Source organism: Saimiri boliviensis, chromosome 11 (assembly GCF_048565385.1).
Source record: "Saimiri boliviensis isolate mSaiBol1 chromosome 11, mSaiBol1.pri, whole genome shotgun sequence".
Lineage (NCBI taxonomy): Eukaryota > Metazoa > Chordata > Mammalia > Primates > Cebidae > Saimiri > Saimiri boliviensis.
In genome coordinates this window covers 20372748-20394708 of record NC_133459.1, presented here as the reverse complement: position 1 = coordinate 20394708, position 21961 = coordinate 20372748, and the positions used below count along the sequence as shown (strand labels likewise).

Genomic DNA, 21961 nt, shown 5'->3' with positions numbered 1-21961 from the left:
TCAATCTTTGTGTCCATTAGAAACCCAATAATAAATGTAATAATAGAAATGGTTAAAAATCAATCCTCTTAATTCCAGCACTTTGGGAGGCCAAGGAAAGTAGATCACCTAAGATCAGGAGTTTGAGACCCACCTGGCCAACATGGTGAAACCTACTAAAAATACAAAAATTAGCCAGGCATGGTGGCACACGTCTATAATCCCAGCCACTTGGGAGGCTGAGGCAGGAGAATTGCGTGAACCCAGAAGGCAGAGGTTGCAGTGAGCCAATATCATGTCACTGTACTCCAGCCAAGACAGAGCAAAACTCCATCTAAGGGAAAAAAAAAAAAAAAAAAAAAAAAAAAAATCCTTGCCAGATATGGTAAAGAAACAATCACAGTAAAATCATCTAAGCAAAGAAAAACCTCAGTGAAACCCAGATGACAAAATCCACTGCCTATCATGACTACAAACACAGGTTGATATATTTAGTTAATGTGTACATGTAAGACCGGTATCTAAAACTGATAAAGCCTCGGAAAAACTTTTGGCAAGAATTAATGTATACTCAAAATAATAAAAATACTTAGAATTAACTTAAATCAGAGGCAAAAGACTTGGACAACAAAAATTTCAAAACTGCTGAAATAAAGAAGACATAAAATAAATGGAAACACATCCCACGTTCATGAATTTGAAGACTTAACACTGTTGACATGTCAATATTATCCAAAGCAACCTACAGATTCAATGCAATCCCCATCAAAATCCCAAGGGATCCTAAATAGCCAAAATAATCATGAGAAAGAAGAATAAAGCTGAAGGACTCCCACTTCCTGATTTCAAAACTTACTACAAGGCTATGATAGTCAAAACACTGTGGTATTGGCACAGAGACACATATAAGACAATGGAATAGACTAGAGAACCCAGAAATAAACCCCTACATACATGGTCAAATAGTTGTTTTTTTTTTTTTTTTTTTTTTTAAAGACAGAGTCTTATTTTATCACTTTGGCTGGAGTGCAATGGCACAATCTCGGCTCACTGCAACCTCTGCCTCCCAAGTTTAAGAGATTCTGTTGCCTCCGCCCCGCAAGTAGCTGGGACTGCAGGCACACACCACCACGCCAAGCTAAGTTTTGTATTTTTAGTAGAGATAGGGTTTCACCATGTTGGCCAGGCTGGTCTTGAACTTCTGACCTCAGGTGATCTGCCCACCTCACCCTTCCAAAGTGCTAGGATTTCAGATGTGAGCTACTGCAACCAGCCTAGGTCAAATACTTTTTGATAACGGTGCCAAGATCATTTAGTGGTAAAAGGATTCTTCAATAAATGGTGCTGAGAAAATGAGATACCACATGCAAAAGACAATGTTGGAACCTTACCTAATACCATATACAAAAATTAACTCAAAATAGATAAAGGCTTAAATGTTAGACATAAAACTTTGAAACTCCCAAAAAACATAGGGCAAAAGAGTCACAGTTGGACTTGGCAATTAATGTCTTTGAACGTCACACCAATCAAAAAAAAAAAACTTCATAAAATTATAAAAATTTTCTACATCAAAGATAGTTATCAACAGAATAAAAAGGAAACCAACAAAACAGGAAAAAAAAATTTGCAAATCATGTATGTGAAAAGAAATTAATATCCAGAATCTACAGAGAATTCCTAAAACCAAAAAAAAAAAAAAAAAAAAAAACCCAATTTAAAAATGAGCAAAGAACTTGGCTGAACAGACCTTTCTCCAAAGAATATAAACAAATGGCCATAAAATGCTCATTATCACTAATCATTAAGGCAATGCAAATCAAAACCAAAATTAGATACCACCTCACACTAATTAGGATGGCTACAATTAAAAAAAAAAAAAAGCAAAATTAGTGTTTAAGAGAATGTGACTACATCAAGTCCCAGCATACTACTGGTGGGACTATAAAATGGTACAGCCACTGTGGAAAACATTATAGAGGTTCCTAAAAAAAAAAATTGAAAACAGAATTACCACATGATCCAACAATTCCACTTATGGGTATATACCCCAAAAGAACTGAAAGCAGAGCCTCAACAAGAAACTTTTATACTCATGCTGATATTCAGTATTATTCAAAATAGTTAAAACGTAGAAGCAATTCATAGCACCAGTATTAAAACTAGAACCAAACATCCATCAACTTGTTAATGGATAAACAAAATTGTGATATATTCACAGAACAGAATACCACTCAGCAATCAAAAGAAACATCTACCAATACAGACAACATGAACAACTCTACATTACACTAAGTAAAAAGAGTCAAACACAAATGACTACATATTGTTTGGTTCCATTTATATGAAACCCTAGAAAAGCAAAATGGTAGAAACAAAAAAAGCAGATCTGTGGTTCCCTGGAACCAGGTCAAGGGACAGGGCTGACTGCAAAAGGGAACCCAGAAATAAACCCTCACAAATATCGTCAAATAATTTTTGATAAGGGCCCCAAGACCATTCAGTGGTAAAAGGGCTCGCCACGGAAAATTTGAGGGTAATAAAAATGTTGTGCATTTTATTATGGTGGAGAATCAGCAAAATGCATCACACTAAATACTTAAAATTTTTTTTTAAGACAAAGTCTTGCTCTGTCACTCAGGCGAGAGAGCACTGGCAGGATCTCGGCTCACTGCAATCTCCCAGCAATTCTCCTGTCTCAGCCACCCGAGTAGCTGGGACGTACAGGTACATGCCACCACACTCGGCTAATTTTTGTATTTCAGTAGAGACGAGGTTTCACCATATTGGCCAGGCTGATCTCAAACTCCTCACCTCAGGTGATCTGCTCAACTCAGCCTCCCAAAGTGCTGCAATTACAGGCATGAGCCACCATGCCCAGCCTTAAAATGATTTTTATTGTACTACTCATCAATAAAGCTTTAAAAAGTACTCACCAGAAAATGTAAAGGCTTACCAAAAATAAACTGAAATCTGAAAATATTAATTTTCAACCACAAGTAGCCATAAATTATCTTTTCTCTGTGCCCTTGGAGATAAATGAACACAGAAAAAAATCCCTTATTTACCATGAGATTATGGGTCACTGTTTTCTATTTTCCAAGTTTACTATACCATTACTTTCCTAATTTTTAATGTATTAAATCTTTCTCTAAACTTATCTCTCCATTTCATATTCTCAATCAAATCCAAATAGTTCCTCATGGTACACAGTATAACACATTCCATGAGAGCAACATGTTAGCTTGCAGACAGTAACAGAATAACTCAAAGCAGAAAGTTTAGAATTCCTACATTTTAAAGATATTCTAAAGGATACCTTTCTGAGATGTTCCTCTGGCTAACCGAGTTGGTAGTAAGATGGCACACAGAGAAAAGTCAGAAATTAAGATGTGCAGCCACTCTTAGAAACAAGAAATGAGGTTCATTTAAGGAAGAAAGTAATTTGTTCTTATGATTTGGACAGCTGACAAATGTCAATACTGTGAGCTAGATACTGGTTCACTCTCAAAATATTTTCAGATACAGTATAAAATAAATAAGCTATCCATCATAAGAAACTAAACATGTTATTAGACACATAAATTGAATAAGCCTTCAAATATCAGAGTTATAATAATAAATACTGTACATGGCTTACAACCTTATAACCTTAGGCATATTTAGGAAACTCTAGGCTTTAAAAAGCAGGCAGGGATGACAGGAGAGAATCAGCGGTCATGATTCCTATTAATTCATTCCCTTAGTCCCTCCCCAACCACTAATACAGTTACCAATTCTCTGCAAGGTGTACACATAGGATTTTAGGTCAATTCCGAGCTTGTGTAATGCACTCTGCTCTCACTCTACTTCACCTACTACACTGTTCACCCAGGGTACTCCAAACTGCTTTTTGCCAATCCAGGTCTTGGAACTGCTCCTTGGCCAAGCATCAACGATCACTATGTTCAATCCTGCTAACTAATAAAAGGCAAGCACTTTGCTCATGTGCTAGTTTCTCAAAATGGCCACAAGGGACACTCAACTAGCAACTGTTAAAGATCAAAACAGTATAAAAGACATTAAGTTTTTACCTGCAGTATCAAAAAGTCCAAGAGTGTATGGTTCTCCACCAATCATAACTGTGACTGCATAGTTGTCAAAAACCTAAAAACAAAAAAATACAACATTGTCACTGTGCAAGAGAGTTAAAATGAGACAGGACAACTCTTAAGCTAAGGCAGTGTTTCCTTGCTAGACTTAAGTGTCCCTTAGTCTAGCCATCATCCTTATATAACCAATCTGGCCAACCACGTCCCTGCGTGAGCTAAATGATTCATGGAAAAAGACAAAGGATGTGTTCTGAGATTTCTGCTCTACTTCAGCAACCTGGATAAAGAGCCAAAAGGCCAGGCGCGGTGGCTCACGCCTGTAATCCCAGCACTTTGGGAGGCCGAGGTGGGTGGATCACAAGGTCAAGAGATCAAGACCATCCTGGCCAACATGGTGAAACCCCATTTCTACTAAAAAATACAAAAAAATTAGCTGGGCGTGGTGGCACGCGCCTATAGTCCCAGCTACTTGGGAGGCTGAGATTGGAGAATTGCTTGAACCAGTGAGCTGATGTCGCACCACTGCACTCCAGCCTGGCGCCTGGTGACAGAGACTCTGTCTCAAAAAAAAAAAAAGAGCCAAACAAGGTTTAGAGGTGTCACAGGATCAGAGTCCTCTAGCTACACTAAATCAACCTGTTCAAGTTTTAAACTTTTGAGACAGTGGTCTACCTCAACACTCAATCGTATTCTTAAGAAATTATTTCTTCACAGACCATTTCCTTTTCATCTAGAATTAAAATCTCCTAGATACATGACCTTTCTTTCTTTCAGAGTCCTAGAAAAGGTAAGCCTTGTTACAAGCAAGTCCATCTGAAAGAAATAGTGGTTCCCTCAAAGTACTCAAAGAAACTGTCCAAGATAAGGCTGGCAGATTATTTCCTGGGAATTTCTTTCCTTCTTTTTTGGGGGGTTCAAACGATTCTCCTGCCTCAGCCTCCCAAGCAGCTGGGATTACAGGAGCATGCCACCACACCCAGATAATTTTTGTATTTTTAGTAGAGACAGGGTTTCACTCTGTTGGCCAGGCAGGTCTCTTAATTCCTAACCTCGTGATCCACCTGCCTTGGCCTACCAAAGTCCTGGGATTACAGGCATGAACCACAGTGCCCAGCCTGCTGGGAATTTATGAGTAAAATTCTGTTATCGGGTACAAACTGCATGACCTTCTTTAACAAGATGCTTGATATGTAAATAGACCATGAATCCCTTATCACATTCAGTAAAGCATATGTTAATATTGGTGGTACTAAGTTATTTGTGAAAACAGGAGGTTTAACAATAAATGGGAAAAGACCCAACACAAATTCTAGATTCTTCTGAATTAATTTACAACTGAAAAGCAATGCCTTTGGCTATGCAAGGTGGCTAACGCCTGTAATCCCAGCACTCTGGGAAGCCGGGGCGGGCAGAAAAACACCTGAGGTCGGGCGTTTGAGACCAGTCTGACCAATGTGCAGAAACCTCGGCTCTACTAAAGATACAAAGTTAACTTTGGGAGGCTGAGGAGGGTAGATCTTGAGGTCAGGAGTTCGAGACCAGCCTGACCAACATGGTGAAACCCTGTCTCTACTAACAATACAAAAAATAGCTGGGCATGGTGACAGACACCTGTAATCCCAGCTACTTGCGAGGCTGAGGCAGGATCATTTGAACTCAGGAGACAGAGGTTGCAGTTAGCTGAAATCGTGCCACTGCACTCCAGCCTGGGCAACAGGAAGAGGCTCCGTCTCAAAAAATATATATATACACAAAATTAGCCGGTCTTGAAGGCAAATGCCTGTAATCCCAGCTACTCTGGAGGCTGAGGCAGGAGAATTGCTTAAACCTGGGAGGTAGAGGTTGCAGTGAGCCAAGATCACACCATTGTACTCTAGCCTGGGCAACAGGAGGGAAAGTCTGTCAAAAAAAAAAAAAAAAAGGGAAAGAAAGAAAGAATGAAAAGCAGTGTTTTCATACACAACTGTAATCTGTCAATTTACATTAAAAAATTTAAAAATTAAATGACATATAAAATTTTTAAAAAGCAAAGAAAAGCTTTCCAACTAAGAGAAGAATACCATATTTTAAGACCAGGTCTACTAAACCTTTTAGCTACCTACTCTAATTTTCTGATTCATGTTTTAATAGATTGTGCAAGAGCCAGAGAAGCAAGGGTATGAGGGAGATGACAGTTAAAGGAAAGTCCGTTCTTAAGAACAACGAAATGGAATGGATGTGGTTAAGCTCTCAAACCAAACAGGTTATAAATCACACTTAAACGACTCAAAAACAGCCCTCCTTTACTGGATTGCTCATATCCAAAACTAGACTAAGAATCAGAAAAGCCGGCTTCAATTCCAAACTCTACTTAACGCTAGTGTTTAATTACTTAGACTTCTAAGTCTCATCCCTAAATCAGGCCAGAATACCTCATCCATAAGAGATGGGTAAGACTATGTACTGTCCCTTCCAGCTCTAAATTTCTATTACTCTAGAAATGGCAAGCCCCAATTTATAGATGAGAACAAAAATGCATTTTACACCAAATCCATTTCCATACTAACTTAAACAGGTACCATGAGAGCATTATTTGTGCCTCATGGTCCATTCATTTACCTAAAGCAGCTCATTCCAAATTTTATTCTACTAGTACTCTTCCTCTCGCCCTATCCTTTTTCCAGAGATCTACACACAAACATACATATAAAACACCCACAAGCCCACTTTAAATAGAAGATCAAAGTCATAAAAGACTCAGAAATTATGTTTACAAGTAACTTCAATGGATGCTGAAACAGAATATTTTGGTAGCTGTCCTCACTCTGAAACAAGATTCGTGTACCTCTACAAGTCTCTTAAGCCCACTGAACCTCAAAACATCTTCCATTTATGCTGTCTCCAAATGGGCCAATTAAAAAAATAAATGTGATTTTAGTGTTTCATAATACCTTAAAATTCTCCCCCCTTCAAAAAAAAAAAAACTTTACTCATTTTTGAGACAGGGTCTCACTACCTTTCACAAATGAGTGAAACTCTAAATAGCTCTCTCTCTCACTTTAATATTTTTATTACTCCCATCTTCCTTCTACCATTCCAAAAAGTTGATTAAAAAAACAATTATGGGGCCAGGCGCAGTGATTCACCCCTGTAATCCCAACACTTCGGGAGGCCAAGGCAGGTGGACCATTTGAGGTCAGGAGTTGGAGGCCAGCCTGGCCAACATGGTGAAACCTAGCCTCAACTAAAAATATAAAAATTAGTCGGGCGTGGTGGCCGGTGCCTGTAATCCCAGCTATTCAGGAGGCTGAGGCAGGAGAACCACTTGAACCTGGGAGGCAGAGGTTGCAGTGAGCCAAGACTGTGCCAATGCACTCCAGCTTGGGCAACAGAGTGAGACTCCATCTCAAAAAACAAACAAAGAAACAAACAAAAAACAGCTGTGTTGGGTGACCTCCCCAAAGGTTTCTTTTGGTATTCTCCTAACATAATGGTCTTCTCTTCTCTGCCTCTAAGACCCAGTTTGGAACTCCATTACTGCTAAGAGAATAGCTCTGCAAGAAAAGCGGGGACACACACTACTTTCTCTGAAGTTACAGGACCCAAATGGTATCCCAGGAGACCTCCAAGTATTGGATCAATAATTGGCCAAAATATAAAAAAGAAAAAGGTCACCTCATTCCAAGATGTGGGGCATACTTCACCAAATTGAGACCACCACTCGTTAGAATCTTGTCTACCGGAGTTTTGCCTCCCAGCACTTCTTGCAAACCCTTGTGTCACCCCTTCTGACTTTCCACTGATTTTTCAGCTGTTTAATTTTAAAGTGTATATAATTTACCCATGAGAAGTCAAGATCTTTAAAAACAGGAAACAAAGGCAGACAACAGAAAAAATTCAGTACACATAGAGAAAGTGTTTCCAAAAGGATATCAAATTTTAACACATTTTACTAACAGAAGGAAGCTTTTATACTTACAGTCGGTACATATTCTGATGGAAATTTATTTGTTGTGTAGGATATCAGGAGACATGTTTTACCAACAGCACCATCACCCACAACAACACACTTAATTGTCTGCATTGCTGAAATAGTTTTGTATCCACTTTAAGTATTTCAAATCTGATGTTAACCTGCAAAAAGATTAAAGACATTTGTTTTGTTTATTTATACTTATACGTGTATTTTTTTTCCCTCAGCAATAGGTTAACAGGCACTCAGAGCAAGAAAAGAACACAATTATTATGGCTAAAAGAACCCAGTAAGAAAAATATTGACTTGCTAATAGTTATAATAACAAAGAAAGTCCATTTCTAGGTTTCTGATCCATGGCTGTTTCAACTTCTTAAGTGTTATTTTTAAAAGGTCCAAAGTGGTGTGATAAGCAGCATATTCCTTTTTATAAAGAGAGAAGGCTGGGTGCAGTGGCTCACACCTGTAATCCCAGCACTTTGGGAGGCCAAGGCAGGTGGATCATGAGGTCAAGAGATCATCCTGGCCACCCCGTCTCCACTAAAATTACAAAAATTAGCTGGGTGTGGTGGTGCATGCCTATAGTCCCAGTTACTCAGGAGGTTGGAGGGAGAATCACTTGAACCCAGGAGGTGGAGGTTTCAATGACCCAAGATCAGGCCACTGCACTCCAGCCTGGTGACAGAGCAAGACTCCGTCTCCAAAAAAAAGAGAGGAGGCTATATCAGAGAAAATTCCAAGTAGTGTGCTAAATATTATTTTGTGAAAGCTGTTCTTCGTTTATAAGTGCACACACACATATATATATGCATGCATGTGAACTAGACTGCAATACAAAGGCCACTGCTTTACAGAATGATTCATTATCCAGCCTTAGGGCTATAGTTACTCAGGTTCTAACCAACAAGCAGCAGAGCACCACACGATCACACAGTAATTACATGAGTAACATGAGGAACTGAACAAAGATCAGGGTGATCACTGGTCTTAGTAGCTGTTTTAGCACCAGAATGCCTAGTCCAAAACTTTTATTTTTATAACGAAAAAGTCAGATTGCTCTAAATCATAGTGACTTATAAACAGATACTACAGCTTCTTACTAGAGTCCTCCATTTTAAGAAGCTATCAATTACAAGTACCAAAGAGTCAATAATTTGAGATTTTCACATTTAAACATCTCTAAAGTCAGAATGTATCTTTACTGAGTCTCTTAGAATCATTATCAGCCATTTTCCCCCACATTTTGACTTCTATGAAATTAGAATGTTAGAGTCAATGAAATACTCTAACAGTTTTCTGAAAGAATAAAAAGAAACACCAACCAAGATATACCTAGATTTTAAGATAAAGTCCTATTTAAATTATAATCCTAAAGGGATTATAGTTAAACATAAAAATAGAGAACCACCTCACTCTTAGTCAGATGCCACATGCTTCAACAGCACCATTCACAACACTTCAGCAAAACAATTTATAAATGCCTATTAACATCTCTGTAAATGAATGTATACTGCCTCATGTACCATTATACTTCTAGCACTGAGCACTTCTAGACCAGTGCACTGTGAGCTGCTGAATGGATGCAAAACTCATGAAACAAAAAGAACATGAAACTATGTTAGTATGTTTCAAGAAATATACACTCTCCCATTCCTCATCAAAATTATCTGCAGTATATGTATCTTTTTTTTTTTCTTTTGAGACAGGGTTTTATTCCCATCACCCAGGCTGGAGTGCAGTGACACAACCTCGGCTCACTGCAACCTCCACCTCTCAGACTCAAACAATCCTCCCACCTTGGCCTCCCAAGAAGCTGGAACCACAGGCACATGCCACCATGCCTGGCTTTTTTTTTTTTTTTTTTTTTTTTTTTTAAAAGACTGGGTCTCACTGTTACCCAGGCTGGTCCTGAACTTCGGGGCTCAAACAATCCACTCACTTCGGCCTCCCAAAGTACTGAGATTACATGCATGAGCCACCGCAACCAGCCATATTTATCTTTCTTTATTCAATTTCCTTTTATATCTCCTTTTTCCTTCTCTTTTTATGCACTAGCGAAGCACCCAAACTAATGTAGCATTAAAAGTTAAGGACCCTGACCCCTAAGCTAAATCAATTACTGGTTCAATCTAAAAGCATTCTCAAATAATAACAGTAAGCAGCAAATACTTATATAGCATTATACTAAGTGCCATATACTATTCAAACCATATTACACATATTCACACATTTCATCCTCCCAAAAAGCCTATGAAGTATGTACTATATCATTCCTATTTTACAGGTAAGAAGAGGCTCAGCAAGTAACTAAGCCAAGGTTATTCAGCCAGTAAGGGGTAGAATTATAATTTAAACCCAAGCAGTCTGACTCTCAAGTCCATGCCTTTTTTTTTTTTTTTTTTTTTTTTTTAAAGTCTCACTCTACGGCCTAGGCTGGAGTACAGTGGCATGATCTCTGCTCCACTGCAACCTCTGCTTCCTGGGTTCAAGCAATTCTCCTGCCTCAGCCTCCCGAGTAGCTGGGATTACAGGCACATGCCACCACACCTGGCTAATTTTTTTATTTTTAGTAGAAACAAAGTTTCACCATGTTGGTCAGGCTGGTCTTGAACTCCTGACCTCAAGTAATCCAACCGCCTGGGCCTCCCAAAGTGCTAGGATTACAGGCGTGAGCCACTGTGCCCAGCCTCAAGTCCCCGCTCTTAATAAACATTACATTACACTATACTGTCTGATAAGTGACATTAATAAAAACAAATGTAATCAGTGCTAGTGGAGTGACAGGTATATATCCACGAGAGTTACCAGAAATGCAAACAGGAAGGTAAAAATAAAGAAGAGGAAGCAAAAAAACAGGGGCGAAGCAAAAAAAACGGGCTAAGCTCACTTCCTGTTTTTCAACCTGCATATAACTACTGAATTTTATTGGGAAAGGGGAGGCAAGAAGAAAGAGCAAGATAAGAGTTTGCGCTTCCCCTTTCTATTTATCCACAAGTCTTCCACTTCTTAGACTTCCTGACCTGACTGTTAGCAATTTGTTACAAACTGGTTGGTTGTTGAGTTCCATTAAGAGCCTAGGCTTTGGAATCAGAGTGGCTTTACCACACTCTAGCTATGTCACCTCTGTGTACTTTGGTTTCCCTGTCTGTAAAATGAAAACAGTATTACTTTTCTCATAAGGTAAATTGACTGAATAAGTTAATACATGTAAAGAACTTGCAACAGTGCTTGGCATACAGTACATGCTTAGTAAATGTTAATTATTCATCTTAAACAAGAATACCTTTAAGTCAATATAAGAAATTTTAAAACAGCAACAATACCAAACTTCTTAGAAACTCCTAACACTTTTTATCTCCAAGATAATTATAGTACAATAAGCCCTCCATGTCCACAGATGTAGAATCCATAGATATAGATGGCTAACTGTACTATGCCATTTTACATAAGAAACTTTTGAGCATTCAAGGATTGTATTCTTGGAGAGTTCTGGAACCAATCCCCTATGATATCAACGGACAATTATACTAATTATTCTCCGTCCAAATATAATCAAATTTAGAGTTACCATTACAAAGACGGTCACTTCAGAGTCAAGTTCTAATTAACACTATTCTGCAAAGCATCTGGCATGTATTAATAACTGTTTTATGCGTTAAATAAAAACTATTTTGGAGGCTACTATTGTGGACTAATCTCCTACACTGGGCCCCCAGAGACTAGACTAAAAATCAAAATGGAGTCATCCATGTTAAAGATTCACATCACTAAACTTAAATTTAGTTATCTGACCTGAGAAACAGGAGAGATGACAGCCAGTTTTCTAAACAGGCCACTTTCAATCTTCAATTGGAATAATGAAATTCCCTCTGCTTTAATCCTTACACAAAAAAAGCAGCCTGAAGTAACCTGATATTAACTAATCAGTTATTTTTCTATTGTTCTATATTCTCCCTGTTCCTGCCTTGTAAGAAAGGTAGCTCTAACTAACAGGCACTTTATTCTTTGCTTCCCCTATTCTCAGCTCTTCTCTGTAAAGCCAACCTCTTCTGCTCATCTCCTTCAAACACACTGTTTTTTGGAATGAAGCAATGCTCAATTTTAAAATTGCAATAAAGCCAAGTGAGATTTAAATGTGTTGTAGTTCAGCCCTTTAACACCAGGGCTCACCTGTAATCCTTGCACTTTGGAAGACCAAAGTAGGAGGATCACCTGAGCTCAGGAATTCAAGACCAGCCTGAGCAACATAGTTAAGACATGGCCTCTATTTTTTTTTTTTTAAATGTCAACAGATATTCCACAGATTGGGATGGGTAAAGGGAGCAACCAAGGGAGACACTTTGGGTTTTGCAATATATATAGGCCAGATATGTTCATATACCCTATGTTAATTTCCTGTTAAAATAATATCAAATCACTATGGCAGCAAAGAGGCCACAAAGAAACAATTCCCATTCTGCTGACCAGAAAAGTTATTTTGCACCAGGGGCAGTGGCTTACATCTGTCATCCCAGCACTCTGGGAGGCCGAGGCAAGCGGATCACAAGGTTAGGAGATCGAGACCATCCTAGCTAACAAGTGAATCCCTGTCTCTACTAAAAATACAAAAAATTAGCTGGGCATGGTGGCAGGTGCCTGTAGTCTCAGCTCCTTGGGAGGCTAGAGCAGAAGAATCGCTTGAACCCGGGAGGCAAAGGTTGCAGTAAGCCAAGACTGCACCACCACACTCCAGCCTGGGTAACACAGTGAGACTGTCTCAAAAAAAAAAAAAAAGAAAAGAAAGAAAAGTTATTTTGCACCAATAACCAAATGGTATCCCTTTTTAACAGTGAAATTGATTTGTACCACAACTTAGAATCAGGGCTCGGCAACTTACAGCATTAAAAAATGATTCAGGCCGGGCGCGGTGGCTCAAGCCTGTAATCCCAGCACTTTGGGAGGCCGAGGCGGGTGGATCACGAGGTCAAGAGATCGAGACCATCCTGGTCAACATGGTGAAACCCCGTCTCTACTAAAAATACAAAAAAAAAATCAGCTGGGCATGGTGGTGCGTGCCTGTAATCCCAGCTACTCAGGAGGCTGAGGCAGGAGAATTGCCTGAACCCAGGAGGCGGAGGTTGCGGTGAGCCGAGATCGCGCCATTGCACTCCAGCCTGGGTAACAAGAGCGAAACTCCATCTCAAAAAAAAAAAAAAAAAAAAAAAAAAAAGATTCTACAGGGTCAGGCATGGTAGCTGAAGCCTGTAATCCCAGCAATTCGGGAGGCCAAGGTGGGGGATTGCTTGAGCCCAGGAGTTTGGGACCAGTCTGGGCAACACAGTGAGATTCCATCTCTACAAAGAAATAAAATATTAGCTGGGTGAAGTGGCACACACTTGTAATCCCAGCTGTCAGGGAGGCTGTGGTGGGAAGACTGCTTGAATCCAAGGCTGCAGTTAGCTACGATTATGTCACTGTACTCCAGCCTGGGTGACAGAGACAGACCCTGTCTCAAATTTTGTTTTTAAATTATTCTGCCATCATAAGTAAATAAAATTGTGAAATACAGTGTATCTTCCTTCTTTACATCCTATCTACCCCACCAATACATGTATGGTCTAGTTTTGTTTTGTTTTTTTGAGACGGAGTCTCACTCTGTCACCCAGGCTGGAGTGCAACAGCATGATTTCAGCTCACTAAAACCTCCGCCTCCCGGGTTCAAGTGAGTCTCCCATCTCAGTCTCCCAAATAACTGAGACTACAGGTACATGCCACCATGCCTGACTAATTTTGTATTTTTTAGTAGAGACAGGTTTTCGCCACGTTGGTCAGGCTGGTCTCAAAATCCTGAGCTCAGGTGATCTACCCGCCTTGGCCTCCCAAAGTGCTGAGATTACAGGCATGAGCCATGGCACCCTGCCTCTTCTAGGTTAACACTATGGGAATCCAAATATCCTTTGAGAATCTCAGAGCTAAAGCACCTGAAATTTTGTGAAGTCCATGCGCTATAGATTTTAAAAAGCTATGGAACCCTCTCTATGGTATCATTATGACTGGCTGGCTGCCATCTCCAGCAGACAATCCCTGAGCAAAGGATCTGGACAGAGGAAAGGGAGGCTCCCAGCTGCAAATGTCCTATTTTCCTGTGCCCCATGGCTCATTCTAGGAACAAACATACAGCAATCTTAAGATTTGAGTTTAATATTTGCTAATGTTTTACAAAAAATTTATATTCTGATTACACTCCTTATAAAACTATGTCAAGTATTAATAGTAACTGTGAACAAAAAGCAACTCAAATTTTTGGTAATACACTGTGGCAATATTTGGACTGTGTCCCCAGTTCCTAGCAGAGAGCTCCTAAAAACCCCAGGAATTTCCTAAGTGATGAGTGTCTTTTGTTATTCATAACAAATTCACACCTGAATTTATGTTAATAAATTGACAGTGCGGAGGTGGAAGGGGTGCTAGAAGACTCAGGATGGGGCTAGTCACCAGAAAGACAAAGTGATTAGAGGGATGTAACTTTCAGGCCCACGCACCCACCTCCAGAGAAGGGAGGGGGCCTGGAAACAGCTCTATGAAAACTCCAAAACAGGAGATTTGGAGAGCTTCCAGGTCTGTGAACATTTCAAGATGAGGGAAAAGCAGGTCCTGGGAAGGCAACACTCGAAGGCCTCCCCAAACCATAGCCACGCCCTATAAATCTCTTCCATTGGGCTGTTCATGAGTTGCACCCTTTTATAGCAAAAGCATAAAGGTAAGTAAAATATTTCCCTGAGTTCTGTGAGTTGTTCTAGCTAATAATCAAAGCTAAGAAGGGTCAGGAGACTCCCAAAATTTGTAGTCTACTAGGGAGAGGTGTAGGTAGCCTAGAGAGTGCATTTGTAGCTGCTGGCTATGAGGGCAGTCTTGCAAGACTGAGCCCTTAAGCTCTGGGGTGGCGAATCAGAATTAAACTGTTAGTAACAGAACCGAATTTTCGAATTTTCTTTTTCTGACACCACATTCACTCCAATCCAAAACACCCTAAAAGTAAAGCTGTCTTCATGTGGAATACATTTGCCCCTGAAGTAACTCATTTTCATACTTAGGATACAAGAAAGAAGAAGCACTACAAGAATCAAGAGAAGAATGACCCAATTTCACAAATCTTCCTTACCAATTCAACAGAAGGACTAGTCTAGATGTGGGATTACACAGAAAATCAAAACTACTTGTCTCTCCTGTCAAATCCAGCCACTTTGGAAAATGTAGCTTATATAATCTTCTGCTGTAAGTTATAGCTGCATATCTAACATACAATTTTTTTTTTTTTTTTGGAGACAGAGTTTCGCTCTTGTTACCCAGGCTGGAGTGCAATGGCACCATCTTGGCTCACCGCAACCTCCGCCTCCTGGGTTCAGGCAATTCTCCTGCCTCAGCCTCCTGAGTAGCTGGGATTACAGGCACGCGCCACCATGCCCAGCTAATTTTTTTATTTTTAGTAGAGACAGGGTTTCACCATGTTGACCAGGATGATCTTGATCTCTTGACCTCGTGATCCACCCGCCTCGGCCTCCCAAAGTGCTGGGATTACAGGCTTGAGCCACCGCGCCTGGCCCTAATATACAATTTTTTAAACATCTGCCCATGCATGTGATTTTTAGGCCACCAAATGTACTCAAACCACAGCAACGTATTCCATGCATTCACATGCATGCAGGTGTGCTAACGTACTGTCTTGTTTGCTTCTGTATCACAGAAAATATGTAACAAAAAGCATACAGCTGGCCTTGTATGTTCAACTAAGAGTACTGCTTAGAAAATCCTACCCTGAGACAGGACACAGTGGCTCATACCTATAACCCCAGCACTTTGAGAGGCGAAGGCAGGTGGATTACTTGAGGCTAGGAGTTCAAGACCAACGTAGGCAACATGGCAAAACCACATCTCTACCAAAAATACAAAAATTAGCTGGGCATGGTGGCATGTGCCACCACTTGGGAGGCTGGGGTAGGAGGATCACCTAAGCCCAGGAGGTAGATGTTGCAAAGTAAGACAAGACAAGACTGTGCCATTGCAATCCACCTGGGCAACACAGCAAGATGCTTTCAAAAAAAAAAAAAAAAAAAAAAAAAGTCCTACCCAGGCTGGGTGTGGGGGCTTATGCTTGTAATCCCAACACTTTGGGAGGTCACAGCAGAAGGACTGATTGAGCCCAGGAGGTCAAGACCAGCTTAGGCAATATGGCAAAACCCCATCTCTACAAAAAAATACAAAATAGTGGTGGCATATGCCTGTAGTCCCAGCTACTGGGGAGGCTGAGGTGAGAAATCATCCGAGCCAGAAAGGTCAAGGCTAATCACACCACTGCACTCCAGCCTGAGTAACAGAACAAGACCCTATATCAGCCAGGAGCAGTGGCTCATGCCTGTAATCCCAGCATGTTGGAAGGCTGAGGCAGGCGGATCACTTGAGGTCAGGAGTTTGTGACTAATCTGGCCAACATGGTGAAACTCAGTCTCTACCAAAAATACAAAAATTAGCTGGGTGTGATAGCACTCACCTATAGTCCCAGCTATTTGGGAGGGTGAGGCAGGAGAAATGCTTGAACCCGGGAGGCAGAGGTTGCAGTGAGCCGTGATCATGTCACCACGCTCCAGCCTGGGCGACAGAGTGGAAAAAAAAAAAAAGGAATAGAGTGGAGATTACAGTAAGACTTTTCCTCAAAATATTCAAGACTTGTTGATTTACTCGTTCATTCAACAAGTCTTTAGTAAGCACCTACTATGTGCCAAGTTTCGTCCTATACACAGACATACCCCACAATTCATGTAACAAAGTTCACACCTTCTTGGAGCAACAATTCCAAAGGGGTACACAGACAATAAACAAGCATCACACCCTACATATTCCTCCTTTATAACACTACCAACTGGCATCCTTATGTGTAACTTTCCCATTCCAGTCTCTTAACTAAGAAACTAGCAGGTGGCCAGAACACAGCACGAGTTGAAGCCAGCATGGCAGCTGAGCCCAAGACCAACTGTCCAAGAACCTACTGCACATGAAGTTAATGCAAAGAGCACTGGACTCAGAAACTAAGAAATAAATAGAAGAGAAATAAAATAAGGTAAGAGCACTGGTACTCATATTTGCCAGAGCTTAATAAAAGAAAAGAATTTCATAATAGAAGAGCAGAGCCTCTTGTTATGTTAAGATCATCTCTATGGAAGGAATGTCATTCATCGTATTTAATCCTGAGGTTGAGAAATTAATGCTTATACTAAGAACAAAGCAGAAACTGAAGATGAAGCAGTGGAACTTTTATGTGTCAGATGAAAGGCTAGAAAATGAGACCTTGGTGGGGACAATCAGGGAAAAAAAAGTTTGCCAAAGGGGAAATCAAGCCAATTATGAAGACAATGAAAATGGAGACCTGCAACTAATTAAAGCAAAGAAAATGTTCTTAAAGGCCCACGATCAAAATAGATGCCTTAAGAGATGCCCCAGAGATGCCTTGTGAAAGTTAGCAGCATGTTTTGTAAGTGGTCCTCATGGTGCCTCTATAGTGAATACTGTTAACGTTTATTTGCAAAGAGATGTGTAATTTTGGAAACAGGCTGTTTGGAAACAGATGGGTAATGGTTGTTATACATCCTATGCTAAATGGCATTCAGTGGATTTTTAGCCCTTGATCTTCAAATATCCAGGTTTGTTTCCTAAAGATTTTTTTTGTTTTTGAGAGAGGGTCTCACTCTGTCACCTAGGCCAGAGAGGAGTGGTTCAATCACAGCTCACTGCACCTTCAAACTTCCTGGGCTCACGAGATGCTCCCATCTCAGCCTTCTGAGTAGCTGGGACTACAGATGCGCATCACCATGCCCAGCTAATTTTTCTGTACTTTGTAGAGATAAGATTTTGCCATGTTGCCCAAGCTGGTCTCAAACTGCTGGGCTCAAGCAATCCACCTGCCTCAGCCTCTCAAAGTACTGGGATTATAGGCATGAGTCAACACACCCAGGCCCTAGATTTTCTTAGCTCAGATTTCTAAAATATAGTTATCTAGTCATATATTTTAAATTGACATAGATTAATACCAAAATTGCCCTTATGCTTATATTTTACATTAAATTATTAACTATGTCAAGTCAATTCATGCCCAGGATGGAGTGCAATGGCGCAATCTCTGTTCACTGCAACCTCTGCCTCCCAGGTTCAAGTGATTCTCCTGCCTCAGTCTCCCAAGTAGCTGGGGTTACAGGCATGTGCCACCGGCTAATTTTTATATTTTTCGTATAGACGGGGTTTCACCATGTCGGTCACGCTGCTCTCAAACTACCGACCTCAGGTGATCCGCCTGCCTCAGCCTCCAAAAGTGCTGGGATTATAGACATGAGCCACCTCACCAGGCCATCCCTCAGGTCTTTACCAACAATACTCCTGTCCCTGCTCTTTAAAGCTTTTGGCTTCTCGCGCTCCAGAATCTCAGCTCAAATCATCATCTCCTCAGAAAGTCCTCCCCTGACCACATTACCCAGGACAACAGTGCCCTCCCTCTTACCATATTACCTTATGTCCTTTATTGTAAGGTCATAATATATAATTATCTATTATACGGCAGTAGAGACAGATTTTTAAAAATAAGGAAATCTCCGTAAAGGCAGTAACTGCTGTATGCCCAAAAAAAATAGCTGAATACCAGTCACACAGTACTCACTCACCAAATAAATCACAGGAGTACTTAATCATGTTATTTTTAGTCGCATATGCTTATGTTTATTCTAATAGATTTTTTTTTCCTTTGGAGACAGGGTCTCACTCTGTCACCCATGCTGGAGCACAGTGGCACAACTTTAGCTTGCTGCAACCTCTGCCTCCCACACTCAAGCAATTCTCCTGCCTCAGCCACCCAAGCAGGTATAAGCATGCACCACCTCGCTCAGCCCCCTCTAACAGATTTTAAGTTCTCTGGGGGAAGGCCGGGCACGGTGGCTCACGCCTGTAATCCCAGCACTTTGGGAGGCCAAGACGGGTGGATCACGAGGTCAAGAGATCGAGACCATCCTGGTCAACATGGTGAAACCCCGTCTCTACTAAAAATACAAAAATTAGCTGGGCATGGTGGCCCGTGCCTGTAATCCCAGCTACTCAGGAGGCTGAGGCAGGAGAATTGCTTGAACCCAGGAGACGGAGGTTGCAGTGAGCCAAGATCGTGCCATTGCACTCCAGCCTGTGTAACAAGAGCAAAACTCTGCCTCAAAAAAAAAAAAAAAAAAAAGTTCTCTGGGGGAACAACTAGGCTTATACTTCTTTATTCCCGCTCCCCATGTAGCCAATACAATACTGAATATACTAAGGGCAGGAACAAATAAAATTATTAAATGTCTTTTAAAACTTTGTTAAGTAGTAATATGAAAAAAACAGCCAGCATGATGGCTCAAGCCTGTAATCCAAGCACTTTGGAGGACAAGGTGGGCGGATCACCTGAGGTCAGGAGTTCAAGACCAGCCTGACCAATAAGGTGAAACCCCATCTTTAAAAAAAAGAAAAAAACGGCCGGGCACAGTGGCCTGTAATCCCAGCACTTTGGGAGGGAGGCCAAGGTGGGTGAATCACTTGAGGTCAGGAATTCAAGACAAGCCTGGCCAACCTGGTGAAACCCTGTCTCTGCTAAAAAAATACAAAAAATTAGCCAGGTGTGGTGGCACGCACCTGTAATCCCAGCTACTGGGGAGGCTAAGGCTTGAGAATCACTTGAACCCAGGAGGAGACTGCAGTGAAATGAGATCACCTCACTGCACTCCAGTATAGTGACAGAGTGAGACTCTATGACTCAAAAAAAAAAAAAAAATGAGACTTTTAAAGACCAGCAAATACTGTATAGGTTCTCATCTTAGCTCCACCTCAATGTGTATGATCCTGACAAGTTACTTCACTTGTATGACTTAACTTTCTCATCTACAAATTAACCTCTAATTCACAAAACCACTATAAAGAGAAATGAGATAATGCATATAAAGCAACTAGTTTAGTATACCACCTAACAGAGAGTAAATATACCTAATATGGCACCTTATTCTTATGCAAAATCAAAACTTGCAGAAACAGCCATAAAGATCAGAATAGTTAAGTAAAAGCATCTAAATACTATGAATAAGAGGGAACTCAGAAAAATCCTTGCTTCTACTAGACAGGGTTATTTGCTAATTTGATCAATACTTTCAGAAATCCCTTCACTCCAATCTCAAAGAGTAATTTAGTAAGTATCACATTTGTAGCCAAGAGATTCAAAATATCATAGAAAGAGCTGTAAACCACCTCTATTTTAAAACACAAAATAACCTAATCACATAATAATTATTTCTCAAGTCTCTAACAAGCCCAAGGAAACTATAGAGTAGCAGTAAACAGCATGTGTTTTCAATCAAGCGTCCCTAAAGCTCAGATTCCCATTCTTGTGTGATTTTGGGCAAGCTACTTAATTATTGTCTTCCTTCTTTAGTAAACAGAGATGACAGTATCACCATCAGAGGCTGTCAGTCACTCTGCAAAGAGCACTTAACACTCAACTATGAACTCTTACTATCACCATGAAATAATTCAAATAAGCAGGCAACTTAGAATCCTCTCGAGGCAATCTTCCACAGCAGACTGTGTTCTACACTCCATCAACGTGAAAGCCAATCACACATCCCTGAAAACAAAATAAGAGCACTGACAAGTGCTGGGCCATGGTGGCTTACCCATGGAATCCAAGCACTTTGGGAGGCCGAGGCGGGCAGATCACCTGAGGTCAGGGGTTTGAGACCAGCCTAGGCAACACGGTGAAACCCTGTGTCGACCAAAAATACAAAAATTAGCCAGGCAAGATGGGGCACTCTCCCAGCTACATGGGAGGCTGAGATAGGAGAACTGCTTGAACCCAGGCAACGGAGGTTGCAGTTAGCCAAGATCACATCATTGCATCCAGCTTAGGTGACAGAGCAAGACCCAGTCTCAAAAAAAAAAAAAAAGCAATCAGAGTATTTGATTGGAAGAGAAGAAAGATTACAGTAAGAGTTTCCCTCAAAATATTAGGAATACTCAAGGGTTTTTGTTTTTTTTTTAATGCCCTACACATATATTCCCACTTCAGGTAATTTATCCAGAAAGAAGAAAATACTTTATATCAAGAAACAATGGAATGCTATACCATCAAAACAGTTAATGTAAAAGAAAAACAATAATATACTACAGGATGAAATGCTATATATATTAAAGATGATTGTGAAGGCCTGGCACAGTGGCTCTTGCCTATAATCCGAGATCTTTGGGAGGCCAAGGCAGAAAGATCATATGAGCTCAAGACCAGCCTGGCCAACATGGTGAAACCCCATCTCTACTAAAAACACAAAAATTAGACAGTGTGGTGGCTCAGACCTGTAATCCCAGCTACTTGGGAGGCTGAGGCACAAGAATCACTTGAACCTGGGAGCAGAAGGATGCAGCGGAGGTGTGATGGCATCACTACACTATTGCCTGGGAGACAGGGCAAGACTGTCTCAAAAAAAAAAAAAAAATTGTGAAGACTACCAACGAGGTAACGCAATTTTATTAAAAGCAGGTAACTGTTAAATCTTTTTTTGTTCTAAAGGGGGGAAGTGAAAAGGAAATTTAACAGTAGTTGCGCTGGTATGTATGCAGTTAAAGAACAAGATCCCAAGCACCTAACAGACCCTCTCTAATTAGGTCACAAGTTAGGACCTAAAAAAATCTGTTAAAATAGGCTTTTCTAGGCCAGGTACAGTGGCTCAAACCTGTAACCCCAGCACTCTGGGAGGCCAAGGTGGGCAGATCACGAGGTCAAGAGATTGAGATCCTTGTGGCCAACATAGTGAAACCCCATCTCTACTAAAATAAAAAATTAGTTGGGGGTGGTGGTGCTCGCCTGTAGTCCCAGCGACGCAGGAGGCTGAGGCTGGAGAATTGCTCCAAC

The 21961-nt window shown here is 40.6% G+C and overlaps 1 protein-coding gene across 4 annotated transcripts in view; it reads right to left on the bottom strand.

The window, feature by feature from the left end:
• CDC42 (cell division cycle 42) overlaps nt 1-21961 on the bottom strand; it is a 39151-nt gene that overhangs the window by 5516 nt on the left and 11674 nt on the right. For 3 of the 4 annotated variants that reach the window (XM_039474065.2, XM_039474064.2, XM_010345475.3), the window contains exons 2-3: nt 8029-8183; nt 4053-4125 (exon numbers count right to left, since the gene is read on the bottom strand). In XM_039474065.2, coding sequence (XP_039329999.1) covers nt 4053-4125; nt 8029-8133 — 178 coding nt within the window. In that variant the 5' untranslated portion in view covers nt 8134-8183. Of the gene's footprint in view, nt 1-4052; nt 4126-8028; nt 8184-16549; nt 18987-21961 lie in introns of those variants that run through there. The other variant, XM_074380257.1, reaches the window with a different exon arrangement.